General features: G+C 49.4%; 1 protein-coding gene across 2 annotated transcripts in view; it reads left to right on the forward strand.

Moving 5' to 3' along the window:
- Nucleotides 1-12,445, forward strand: part of rab6ba (RAB6B, member RAS oncogene family a) — an 85,694-nt gene that overhangs the window by 59,327 nt on the left and 13,922 nt on the right. For both annotated transcript variants that reach the window (XM_048253343.1, XM_048253345.1), the window contains exon 6: nucleotides 10,687-10,780. In XM_048253343.1, coding sequence (XP_048109300.1) covers nucleotides 10,687-10,780 — 94 coding nt within the window. The remainder of the gene's footprint in view (nucleotides 1-10,686; nucleotides 10,781-12,445) is intronic.

The raw sequence follows: 12,445 nt of genomic DNA on the forward strand, positions 1-12,445 counted from the left end.
GCACCTGCTGCCTCTAACGTCCTCTATGGCTTCCACACAGCCAGAGCTGATCACAAATTCATTACCATCATCCCCCAAACAGGGAGAAGAGTGGTAGTATTTCCTCTAAGTGTTTTCCCCCCTGGACGTGCTCTGTGTGTGAGTGTGTGTGTGTGTGTGTGTGTGTGAGTGTGTGTGTGTGTGAGATGTCTCGGCTGTGGGATTGATTCAGCTGGTTTTACCACTCCTAATTAAAACCCACCACAGCCATTTTCAGGCCCTCCAACCGCCTCGATCTCCTCAGACAGTCTGGCTGTGAAAAGCACCCCCCTCCATCTCCCCTCTTCTGAGATCCTGCTCCAGGCTCGCTGGTAAACAAGGATGTCTCTTCCCTCAAGGGTCCTCGTCTCCGTGGTTTCTCGCCTCCGTCTCCGTGGTGATAGCCGACCTCTATCGCCCCGCACGCAGACAGACAACCCTTAATTTTAGCGCTGAGATGCCGGCAGCAGGGCAGATGCCACGTCCAGACAGAGAAGGAGAAGGCGAGAGCTCGTGTGTGGGGCCAGATGGCCTCAAGTGGGGGCAGTAGCGGTGCAGTTGAGGGGTGTGTGTTTGTGTGTGTGTCTGGGTGACCTAATGAGGTGCCCAGCATCTCCTCCCACGTCTCCAGTCTCAGCATGCAGCACGAGAGCTGTGGCAGGATCTCACCTGAGACTGGATATTTCTCACTTCAGTCTCGCTCTTGTCTCTCCCTCTCGAAGCTGCAGGTATGAACACCCTGTGGTGTGCTCTAACCTGGCGTGGCTCGTCTTCAGTTATATCAAGCACTGGTGTATCACAAATGACCCAAATACATTACACGTGGTATTAGCAAACACAGGCACAGAGGCAAGACAGTGTGTGTGTGTGTGTGTTATTAATACAGAGGAAGAAGAGGAGTGTACTTCCTCTCCGGCAGCAGCGGACACGATTTCCTCCGGCCTCTAATGGACCTGCTCTCCTCTGCTCTTCTCCTCTGCATCTCAAATTAACTGTGAGACCCAGTGTACCAAAAATACCCGGGCGCCTAAAACCCTTTTAGTACCTCTCGCTCTGGTTCAAATGAAGCTAAAACGGCGGCTGATTGCTCGGAGACCTCCGGCGCCACCCCTGCTGAATGCACGCGGAGCATTCGCAGCACGGCTTAAGTGGCCCTCTTTTTAGATGGCGGGCGCGGCAGGGACAGTGGTCAGTGGTCAGCCAGGCGTGGGCGTCCGCCGCACGGTCGGATGCGCGATGCCCTCACCTTCACCGGCAGAGGCGGGTAAATGGCGCACGTACAGCTGTAATTGGTTAAACTGGTAATTGGTAACCCCCAGAGAGAACCGTCCCCAGCAGTCACCTTCTCGCTGTGTGACTGTGTCATGCATATATGAAGCTTAATTGGAGGCAGGGTTGTGCACAATTCGAATTGCAATTCTGCTTCCTGTTTGCCACCTCAATTGAAATGCAAGTGAAATTCAAGAATTGAATTGGAATTTAAGAGCCAGTTTCAATTCAGTTCTGGAATTTTGCACAAGCCTGATTGGAGGCCAGCAATGCTTTGATGGGCCATCCTGGAAAGCAGTAAGCTTGTTAGCCTGTCAGCTCATCGCTCCAACTCAACTAGTAGCCCTCATAACCCGCCCCAGATGTGTGTAGACGATCACTTCCTCTTTCTGGTCCTCCGTTATGGCAGAAATAGGCAGTAGTGAAGGTTTCCCACATGGACGAAGGGAGCCAGTGGGGGACTGCTGCTGCTAACTCAGCAGTGGGGAACAACAGTGGAAATACCTCCTTTCCCCTCCTCTCTGCAGCACCGATTTCCTAAGAGCTCCATGACACCCCCACTGTCATGAAGTACATTTTATGCCCCTGCACCGACTGCTAGAGCTTTGTTGGCCAACCAGACACTTTCCGAGAGTTGGCTTTCAAACGCAAGATGCCTACAGGAGCTGGACACAGAAGTCTGTATGGATTTCCTGATCATGAAGGACAAGTGGCACTGTGTGGATTATTGCGTCAAAAGGGTCTTGTTTGGCTCTTGCTTCTCAGTGAAGGCAGTGAAGTGCAGGCTGGAGCCTGTGGCTGCACAAAGTCTTTATTCCTGTTCTTTCCCCCTGACTGCCTCGGCAGGAGCTGCACCAGCTGTGCTGAAAAATGCTGATGTCCAATGCCCACAAGGCAATTAGTGCCTGTAATGTGCAGTTTTTACTGCTGATATAATGGTTGCTGTGAATGTGTGCAGACGCGAGTGTGTTTTGCGAAGAAAGACAACTATGTGTGTGTATGTGTGTGAGAGTAGATAGAAAGTGAGAGAGAAAAAGGAAGAGAGGAAAAGAGATGCTGGGGGTTTAAAAAATGTCCCTCATAATTTATGAATAACCCTTATATGGCTTCGAAGGCGTACTCCTTTTTGGCAGTCATCCATCCCCTAAACCGCTTTACCTCTTGCTTCACCAGCTCACTCCGTCACAGCTGACCGCTCCAGCGGGTGGTCAGCGAGGTCCAGTGATCCGCTCCGCTCGGCTGCCAGCCCAGGCTGACCCCCAACCCCCGCCAAGGCCAGAGGTCATCTTTCGCAGCCATGAAGCATTGCGCCAACCATCTCACAGGCCGCCTCATTCATCCGTGCCTTGCAAATTACCCCCGAAACCCATCCCATAATTAACGACTTATCGAAGTTCCTCTCGCGTGGAGAACTGTAATTTCTGGACTTGTTGAAGTTCCCTGAGCTACATTAGTGGCCACAATATCCCCAGCTATTTGCCTGTTTGCACATTTTGAAGGAAAATGGGACAGGCTTCTTTTCATTTTCTTGAAAATCTTCTTTTTCATTTTCTTTCTTTTCGTTGCTTCTGGAAAAGGACTTCAACACGTGAAACTAGCAACACTCAACGCTTCCCGAAAAGTGGCTCCCGAAAAGCCATTAGCATTCCAAAGGCGCCCCCCTCTCTCTCTCTCTCTGGCAGGTCTTCGCTTGACACTTCATATAAAAAGTTGGGACGGGTTTTGGCAGAGCGAAGCGTCAATGTGCGGGTAATTAATCATATTCAAGATCGATAGCGAATCCAGGGGGCTCAGCAGTACGCAGCGAGGAATCCATTTGAATATTATAGCCACGGCGCTCGGACGTCCCCTGCGCTACTGTAATGAAATGTGACATGGCTGGGCCGGCTCATGGAGGGGAATAACGGGGGCGATAATGAACCTGGTTAGCTCTCCACAAACATCACACTGGAGGAGAGAGGGACAGAGAGAGCGTGAGGAGAAAGAGAGAGAGAGAGATAGAGAGAGGAGAGGTGAGAGGGAAGCTGTGGAAGAGAACTGGAGTGTGAACTGGAGGGTGAGAAAGAAAAGGAGAGGGAGGAATAAAAGAAGGATGGCATGAGAGAGAAAGCTTGTGTGGGAATGAGTGCCAAAGAGGAAGAGAGAGAAGTACAGTCTGCGAGAGAGAGAGAGAGAGAGAGAGAGAGAGAGAGAGAGAGAGAGAGAGGGATTAATTCTTACTGTTAAAGCCTGCCTAGAACTTTCATTGATTGAGCCTGTAATAGATTTTTGTGTAATTTGTGTGTGTGTGGTGTGTTGTGTGGGCTGTGGAGCGCGAGGGGCAGCCACCATGTACAAATGAACAAACGCAATGCATCTAATCTGGTACAAATTAAATTTAGTGTGTTAAGCCAGCAGCAGGGAACAGAATCATGTCAGCCAGGATTACGGAGGAGAGAGTGGAGCCTGGTAAAGAGCGTTCCATATCTCAGCGACACCCCCGACACATGCCCCCTCTCACCTCACAAGCCCCCAGTACGACAGCGGGACTCTTTTATCTGGGGTGATGTGCTTGAAGTGCACTCCCCATCCCACACTTGTTTCCACTCGCTGTCTTCACTCCTCCTCCCTTGCTTGTGTTTATTTGTGTTGGTCTCTCTCTCTCTCTCTCTCTCTCTCTCTCTCTCTCTCTCTCTCATTCTCCCCATTTCTGTCTTTATTGTTTAGCTATCAGTGCCACTCTGTCTATCATGGACCTCCCTGGCATTTTCATTTAGACACACATCCACAGTCTTAATGATTTTGGTTAACCGAGGCGCCTCGGACTGACACAAACACTCATTTCATCTCTCTCTTCATCTCTCTTTTCTCCCTCTTCCCTTCTTTTCTCTCTCTTCCTCTCGGCTCCCCCGTTTCCCCCCTCTCTTCTGACTGACACCCACCAGCCTGGCGTTGTCCCAGACCGCGCGGTCTGATTGATGTGAGGGGCTTGGGCAGAAGTGCTGGGTCAGGCCTTTGCCTCTTCTCCTCCTCCTCCTCCTCTTCCTCGTTCTCTGGGCAAACCCTGAGCTCAATTCGGTTAGTGGACTCCGGAGACGACGAGACGAGGAGAGAGGCAGGCCAGGGCAGGGCAGAGATTCTAATAAAGCCCCGGGCTTTGGGGTCGTCCGCCAAGCTGCCTGCGCCGAAGAGATACGGCTAAGAGCTCAGATCAGGGCCCTCTCGTCATAGTGATGGGTGTGTGACGGCTGGGATGGGCGACCTGTCAGGAGCCTCACAGCCGAGGATGAGCAGAAACATGAAAGAGTAAGAGAGAGAGAGAGAGAGAGAGAGAGGGAGGGAAGAGAGCAAAGAGCGAGAGAGGTGTTTGGGGAAATTGCACTCTTCTTTTCTGGCTTCATCGCGCCTCTGTCTAATTGTGTGTCAGTCATAAACATTCTTTGTTATGCTCATTAGCTTATTTGTTATGCTCGGAGACACCACAGCTTTTGTGGTCGTTTGAAAAGGCAGTTCCTGCAAAATAATTTATCAGTCGTCTAAATTATAACTTCAGGCACGGCTGCATTTTAATTCAGCCGGGGTGAAGACGCCTTTTTCCGTTTTCTTTTTTCTTTTTTAAATATGCTATCAGGGATTTGTTTACACAAGTCTTGTTTTCATGTGGTAGGGGAAGTGATGCGTTTTTCCCTCTCTCTCCTTTTGTCTTCCCTTTCGTGTTCTCTCTCATGGCTTGTTTGTGCTGTGCTGTTGTGAAGAGAAAGTTTGTTTATTTCTTGGCCCATCAGTCTCTCGCTTTTTGTTCACCGAGGCCGATAATTCCGTGGAGAAGGGGGACAGCAGATGGTCACGGTCCGCTCCAGATATCTGCGGCGGCGCTGCTTCGGATTACTCACTGGCAGGGCTTGGCTGACGCCCACCACAAAAAAGTGGCTGTTTGGACCTGTCTGCAAACACTCGGCTCCAATCGAAATCCTAATGGGAGAGAAAAAACACTCGCTGTTTGCATCCACAAAGTCACATTCTATTCCTAGCACGGACAGAGAGAGAGAGAGAGACAGGGGGCGCATTAGCATTTTGCTTGTTTCATGGTAGAACATCTTTATAATGTCTGATAGGCCGCTCTGCTTCACAAGCGATTATACTGCTGTTGAAATTACAGTAAAAAGCTCAATGTGAATATTATACACAAGGACAAATGGCTCCATTCAGTGTCCCCAGGAGCAACTTCCCTGAAACGAATCGCCATGGCAGCGCTCTGTCCCTCTCCTCTCACCCATGGGTGCTCCCACGGAACAGCGGGGAGGCTGCAATCAATCACTCTCACCCTCAGCTGGAGTGGATGATCCCAGGTTTGATGTCATGAAGCTGCTGTTTAGAGTTAGGTGTAGGTTGTAGACGATGTATACAATTGATGTCAGTGTATATTATGACTGCCTCATGCCTTATGGTCCAATTTCTGTTTAGAACTGTGTCAGTGATTACATCATGGTGGCTACTGCCAAAGGGGCGGTTTCTGTGGTTGCTTGAGGTTGAACTGTTAAAGTGCGGCACTCTCTCTTCTTTCATCTCTCTGCTCCGTTTCTTTAGAAGCCACCAGATCACCCTTTCAATCCCATTTCACGTCTCGGGTCTTTCACAATGCTAGTTTCTCCCTTCAGGTCGTACCAGCCATTCAAAAGCAATGGTGCCAGACCTAAAAAGTATCAAAAGTGCTAAGGAAGAATAAGAAAGAAATCAAATAAAACAGTAGCAGCTAGCGCAAGAATCTCCCGAGGTGCCGTGACAGGTTTTCAAAAAGTTCGGCCGATTTCTTTGCGCACCCGAACCCACGAGATACCCTCTCCGTTCCTGCAAATGAAAGGAACCATATTTTCTTACCTTCATCTCCTTCCATATGCCTGCTTTGCATTTCATCTCAGCTGTCACCTCTTCCCTCTCTCCCCTGAGGAGGAGAGTGGTGCAGGGTTGGAGGGTTGCTGCTCTTTTTTCTTTAAAGCTCGAAACAAAAGATGCACCGCTTGGAAGAGTTCGGTTTGGTGCAGCAGTGCTGTTACTGGGCCAGTGGGGGGTTTCAAATATGCCCTGGCTGGAAGGCTGTTTATGGGGGAGGGCTTAGACTTTGATGGTGGAATGCTAAAAAGGCTGGAATGAACCCCCCCCCTCCCCACACACACACACCTAATCGGTGATGGGTAGTGTTTACTGCATGATTTTTAAATATTTTTGTGTCATGGTGTTTTCAATGATATTCCACTCACGGTTTACAGCATTGAACAGCTCCAGCTGCTCTGTTTGTAGTTCCCATAGAGTGGGATGATACAGCAGGGGGTAAACAGGTGTGTGTGTGAATGTATAATTGTGTGTGTGTGTGTGTTTGTGTTTGAAATCATTGCATGTGAGGGTGTGTGTGTGCAAGCTTGCATGTGTGAGCGTGTGTGCAAACATGCGTGTGTCTCTGTGTGTGTGTGTGTGTGTGTGTGTGTGTGTGTGTGTGTGCAAACATGCGTGTGTCTCTGTGTGTGTGTGTGTGTGTGTGTGTGTGTGTGTGTGTGTGTGTGTGTGTGTGTGTGTGTGTAAGCATGCATGTGTGTGTGTGTGTGGGCGTGTGTGTGAACAAGCATGCATGCATGTGATGCATGTGTGTGTGTGTGTGTGTTTGATGTTGAACCACGTCACCACCAGGACATCACCATCAGCGATAATGCAACTGTCCCTCAGCCTTCCAGGACAGCCGGCGTGTGGCCATGAGCTTAGAGTCCATCACCACGCTGACAGAGGGATGATGAGCCGGGCGTTATGATGTCAGACTTCCACCACACGCCCAACGCACAGAACACCGCCACCACACGCCCAACACACAGAACACCGCCACCGACACAAACATCCATACCAGGGTTTTTTTTTATGCATGGCTCATGGCAACGGTTTTGATCGCACCCGGCCGGCCAGATTGACCGACTCCGAGAGAAACAGAGACAGCATCAAACATATCGACTTCAAAGTCTGCCATCGCGCTTCGTCGCTCGATGCATGTCTGCTCTGTGGTGTTTTTGAAGAGGACAATTTGGTTTTGCAAATACAGGGATATCTCTTTCTGATGTGTATGCGTGTGTGTGTGTTGGTGTGTGTGTGTGTGTGTGTGTGGAGAGGGGAAATGCGCCTGCCCAACCGCTTGTCTGGTCGTTGTTTACCCGTAGTGGCTTGCTTTCAGAGATTGACGGGATGAGAAGGAGGTCAAGCAGATCAAGTCACGCTCAAGCCACGCTGCTCAGACTGCAGGAGAGCCATGTTAGCTGGCCAGACTCCATCACTCGCCGATGTAAAGTGGAGGACAGGACTATGGAGGATGGATGGGTGGGTGGATGGGTGAATGGGTGGATGGATGGGTGGGTGAATGAGTGGATGGATGGGTGGATGGATGAATGGATGGATGGGTGGGTGGGTGGATGGATGGATAGGTGGGTGAATGGGTGGGTGGATGGATGGATGGATGGATGGGTGAATAGGTGGATGGATGGGTGGGTGAATGGGTGGGTGGATGGATGGATGGGTGGGTGGGTGAATGGATGAATAGATGGGTGGGTGGGTGGGTGAATGGGTGAATAGATGGGTGAATGGGTGAATGGATGGGTGGGTGAATGGGTGAATGGATGGGTGGGTGAATGGGTGAATAGATGGGTGAATGGGTGAATGGATGGGTGGGTGAATGGGTGAATGGATGGGTGGGTGAATGGGTGAATAGATGGGTGAATGGGTGAATGGATGGGTGGGTGAATGGGTGAATGGATGGGTGGGTGAATGGGTGAATAGATGGGAATGGATGGGTGGGTGAATGGATGGGTGGATGGGTGGGTGAATGGGTGAATAGATGGGTGGGTGAATGGGTGAATGGATGGGTGGGTGAATGGGTGAATAGATGGGTGAATGGGTGAATGGATGGGTGGGTGAATGGGTGAATAGATGGGTGGATGAATGGGTGAATGGATGGGTGGGTGAATGGGTGAATAGATGGGTGAATGGGTGAATAGATAGATGGGTGAATGGGTGAATAGATGGGTGGGTGAATGGGTGAATAGATGGGTGGGTGGGTGAATGGATGGGTGGGTGAATGGGTGAATAGATGGGTGAATGGGTGAATGGATGGGTGGGTGAATGGATGGGTGAATGGGTGAATGGATGGGTGAATGGGTGAATGGATGGGTGAATGGGTGAATAGATGGGTGAATGGGTGAATAGATGGGTGAATGGGTGAATGGATGGGTGGGTGAATGGGTGAATAGATGGGTGGTGGGGCAGAGACTGAGAAATGAAGGAAGCTTTTAACGTTGCTGTTTCTTTCTTGCTCACCTTACCTCTCCAGTCTTTTATTTCTGTGAGGAGAACAAAGGAATCAGACTGGTTACGTCATTGTGTGTGTGTGAGTGTGTGTGTGTGTGTGTAGGTGTGTCCCTATGGAGAACCCAGCCCTGCCATCCCAGTGCACACACACACACACACACACACACACACACACACACACACACACACACACACACTTACACCAAAGCTTACAAATATGCACACACACACATATACACACACACACACACACACACACACACACACACACACACACACCTTTTTTCATTCTCTATTCCATTATTCCCTTAGACACACACACACACTCAGAGATGTATCCAACAGTGGTGTGTACAGGGGACGAGATGACTGTGAGCAGGGGGACGCCTCTCTCCTCTTTCATCTGCAGCTGTTTATCTTCATTTCTTTCCCTCTCTCCCTCTCTCTCTCCCTCTCTCTCTCTCTCTCTCTCTCTCTCTCTCTCTCTCTCTCTCTCTCTCCCTCTCTCTCTCCCTCTCTCTCTCTCTCTGCATGTCTGCCTCCTTCTCTTTTGAGTAGCTCATCTCTTTTCTGCTTTTGTCTTTATTGCTCTCAGTGTGCAACATCCATTCGCTTGCTTCTCTCACTCCATTTTCCTCTGTGTGCTTGTGTGTGTGTGCATGTGTGTGTGTGTGTGTGTGTGTGTGTGTGAGAGAGGAAGACACACTGCACTTCTTCTCCCTCTCCTGTGTTCTCTCTCTATCTCCCCCTCCCTTTGTCTGTACCCCCCCACATAGATTAATACACAAGTGTGTCATATAACCGTGGATTAATTAATGTGCCAGCCTATAAAGCACTTAATCAGTTTCTTCATCAATTAATTACTGGAGCAGGGCAGTGTGTGTGTATATATATGTGTGTGTGTGTGTGTGTGCATGTGTGTGTGTGTGTCTGTGTGTGTGTTTGAGTGATGATGCTGTCTGATGAGTGTCTCAGTGCCCAAGAAGCCAGACAGTACCTCACTCCGAGTGTCTAACTTGCCGACTGCAGTGGAGAGGAACTTGTGTTGAGACCTCTGTCAAGTCCAGTGGAGATCAAATGCCTCTGATGATCATGGCTGCTCGTCCTTTGCTTCATGTCGTGAAATTACTGTCGTGATATTGGTTTCAGTGGTTTTCCTTGTGACTGACAGTAACAGAAACAAGTAGTGTAAATACAAAGAGCAATTTCATATTTGCTGTTTTGTCTTTACCAACCTTAAAGGCACACTATGCAAGATTTTCACCTTTACGAAGCCTATTTGATGGTAAACAAACTTTTAATAGGCGAATCGTTCACCTAGCATAGTTATACATCATAGACGTAGCGAGTCCCTACCAAGAAAACCAGCCATGCAACTTCCAAGAGTGGCGCTCCGACAAATCTCGCTAAAATTGTGAAACATTACCTTGTCAGTAGATATTGCTCTTTGGAGATACCGACACAAACATCCACACCAGGGTTTTTTTTTTTTATGCATGGCTCATGGCAACGGTTTTGATCGCACCCGGCCGGCCAGATTGACCGATTGCAAGAGAAACAGAGACAGCATCAAACATTTCGACTTCAAAGTCAGCCTTGGAGATGGTGTTTGCCTGTTATTAATCCTTCACCTTCACAACAAAAGCATTTGCATTGTGTACAGAGGGGATATGTCATGAGAAGTTTGCTATTTACAATAGCAGAGTAACATATAAATACATCACAAGCTCTACACTTGCCAAACATACCTAAACCTGCATAGTATACCTTTAACCACTGAAGATGTCCTCTGTGTCTCCTCAATAACATTCAGTAGTACTGTACTGTACATTATTCTCATCCAAGTAGATCCGATATACCAGCACAGATGCACATGCTTAATATGTAAAGGGATATATGTAAAGTCTTATGTCTTGTTATCTGGTATATGAGTGATTTATATATATGGCATGTACATATATGTATGGTATGCAAGGGGCATATTTATGGTGGTTCCTTCTCAGAGTTCATCATCATTTTTCATCTGGACCCTGGCGGCTCATTATCGCTCCTTAACGGCCTCCCGCTCTCTCTTGTCCACAGGCAAATCACGATTGAGGAGGGTGAACAGCGAGCCAAGGAGCTGAGCGTGATGTTCATCGAAACCAGCGCCAAGACGGGCTACAATGTCAAACAGGTGAGGAGGCCACTCACGACAACGCTGACACCCCCACAAACACACACACACACACACACACACACACACACACACCCCCCACCCCGCCCCATCTCTCAGCTGCTGCGTCAGGTTTCAAGTTGGAAAGATAGAGAGAAAGAATGAAATGGAGGGTGAGGGAAAAATGAGAAAAGAAAACAGGCAGTCGAAAAAGCGATAGAGAGAGTGAGGAGAGACTGGAGAGAGAAATGCGTGGGCAGCAGTAGCAACAGCACTCAGACTGGAGTGTGAGTCACCATGACTAAGCGCTCTTTCTCTCTCTCCTCTCTCTCTCTCTCTCTCTCTCTCTCTCTCCCTCTCTCACTGAGGGGAGCCTAGAGAGGAACGGCACTGACGTCTAAAGCTCAGAACACGTCGTCCATGCCGTCCAGGGCCTCTGTGGCGTTGCGCGCGGGCCATGGGGGTGGCAGGAAACGGAGGAGGAGGAGATGGTGGCACACGCGCTCGCCCGCTGCCATCATCATGCCGATGCCAATCAAAGAACTCTCTGGACTCCATGACCCCACTCCTCCCTCCCTCCCTCTGTCCGTCTCCGCTGCTTCCTCAGAACCTGGTTGCCGTGGGAAACAGCATAAAGGCCACTAGAGAGTCGTCACCATGAGCTGGTCTGTGGTTGAGACGGTGAAAGTAGCCACAGAAGTATCCCATGCTATATTGCAAGGGCTCTTCATACCCCACGTCTGCTTGTGTGCCATGATGATTGTGAAGGAATGAATGCCGAAGGAATGAATGACGAATGAACGAATCTGTTAAGCTCTCTGTCACAACATCGCCTGGGAGACATCACACTGAATATTGAATGTTATACACATCAACTAAGAAAGGGTGTTCTTTTTTTTTCAGATGCAGAGTCAGACTGAATGAATCTTCTCATTTTGTGAATCTGCTGGTCTTTCTCCATCCGATTTACTACCCTGAGATTTTTGCCCAATACGTCTAGTCTCAGGCTGATATTCCCTCTGCATGAGAGAGGCCACAGGCACAGGCCAGGGCTTCACTCTGGAGACTGGCACTAAGGAATGCGGTCAGTCCCCTTAGGCTGACCCCCTCAGCGCCACCTGGCAGACTGCCCTCCTCTCTGTCGCTGCCAGTCTCTCCTCCACCCACATTTCACGTTACTGTCGCACAGCTGTAAGAGCAAAGTGCCAATCACAGCCATGCACCATGAGGGAGGCAGTGTTGCACTTTTCTTTGCCCCGTGGCCAATGACAACCATATCATGGGGTCAGTAACTACAAGGTCAGTAACAACAGAATGAGAGTTTAGGAGCCTTCTTGGAGTGAACTCTTCTTCTCTTCTCTTCTCTTCTCTTCTCTACTCTACTCTACTCTTCTCTTCTCTTCTGTCCTGTCCTCTTCTCTTCTCTTCTCTACTCTACTCTTCTCTTCTGTCCTGTCCTCTTGTCTTCTGTTCTCTACTTTTTTCTTCTCTACTCTTCTCCTCTCTTCTTCCTCATTGTTCCTGCTGACCAGAACCCCCCTGTCCTCAGCACCACCGCGGGGCCCTCTCTGAGCTCCTTGTGTGTGTGTGTGTGTGTGTGTGTGTGTGTGTGTGTGTTTGTCTTAGTACTCTGAGCTCCTTGCATCCCTGATGTGATTGGCCTCTCTGAGTTATCGCTGCTGAACG

This window comes from Alosa alosa, chromosome 9 (assembly GCF_017589495.1).
Source record: "Alosa alosa isolate M-15738 ecotype Scorff River chromosome 9, AALO_Geno_1.1, whole genome shotgun sequence".
Classification (NCBI taxonomy): Eukaryota; Metazoa; Chordata; class Actinopteri; order Clupeiformes; family Clupeidae; genus Alosa; species Alosa alosa.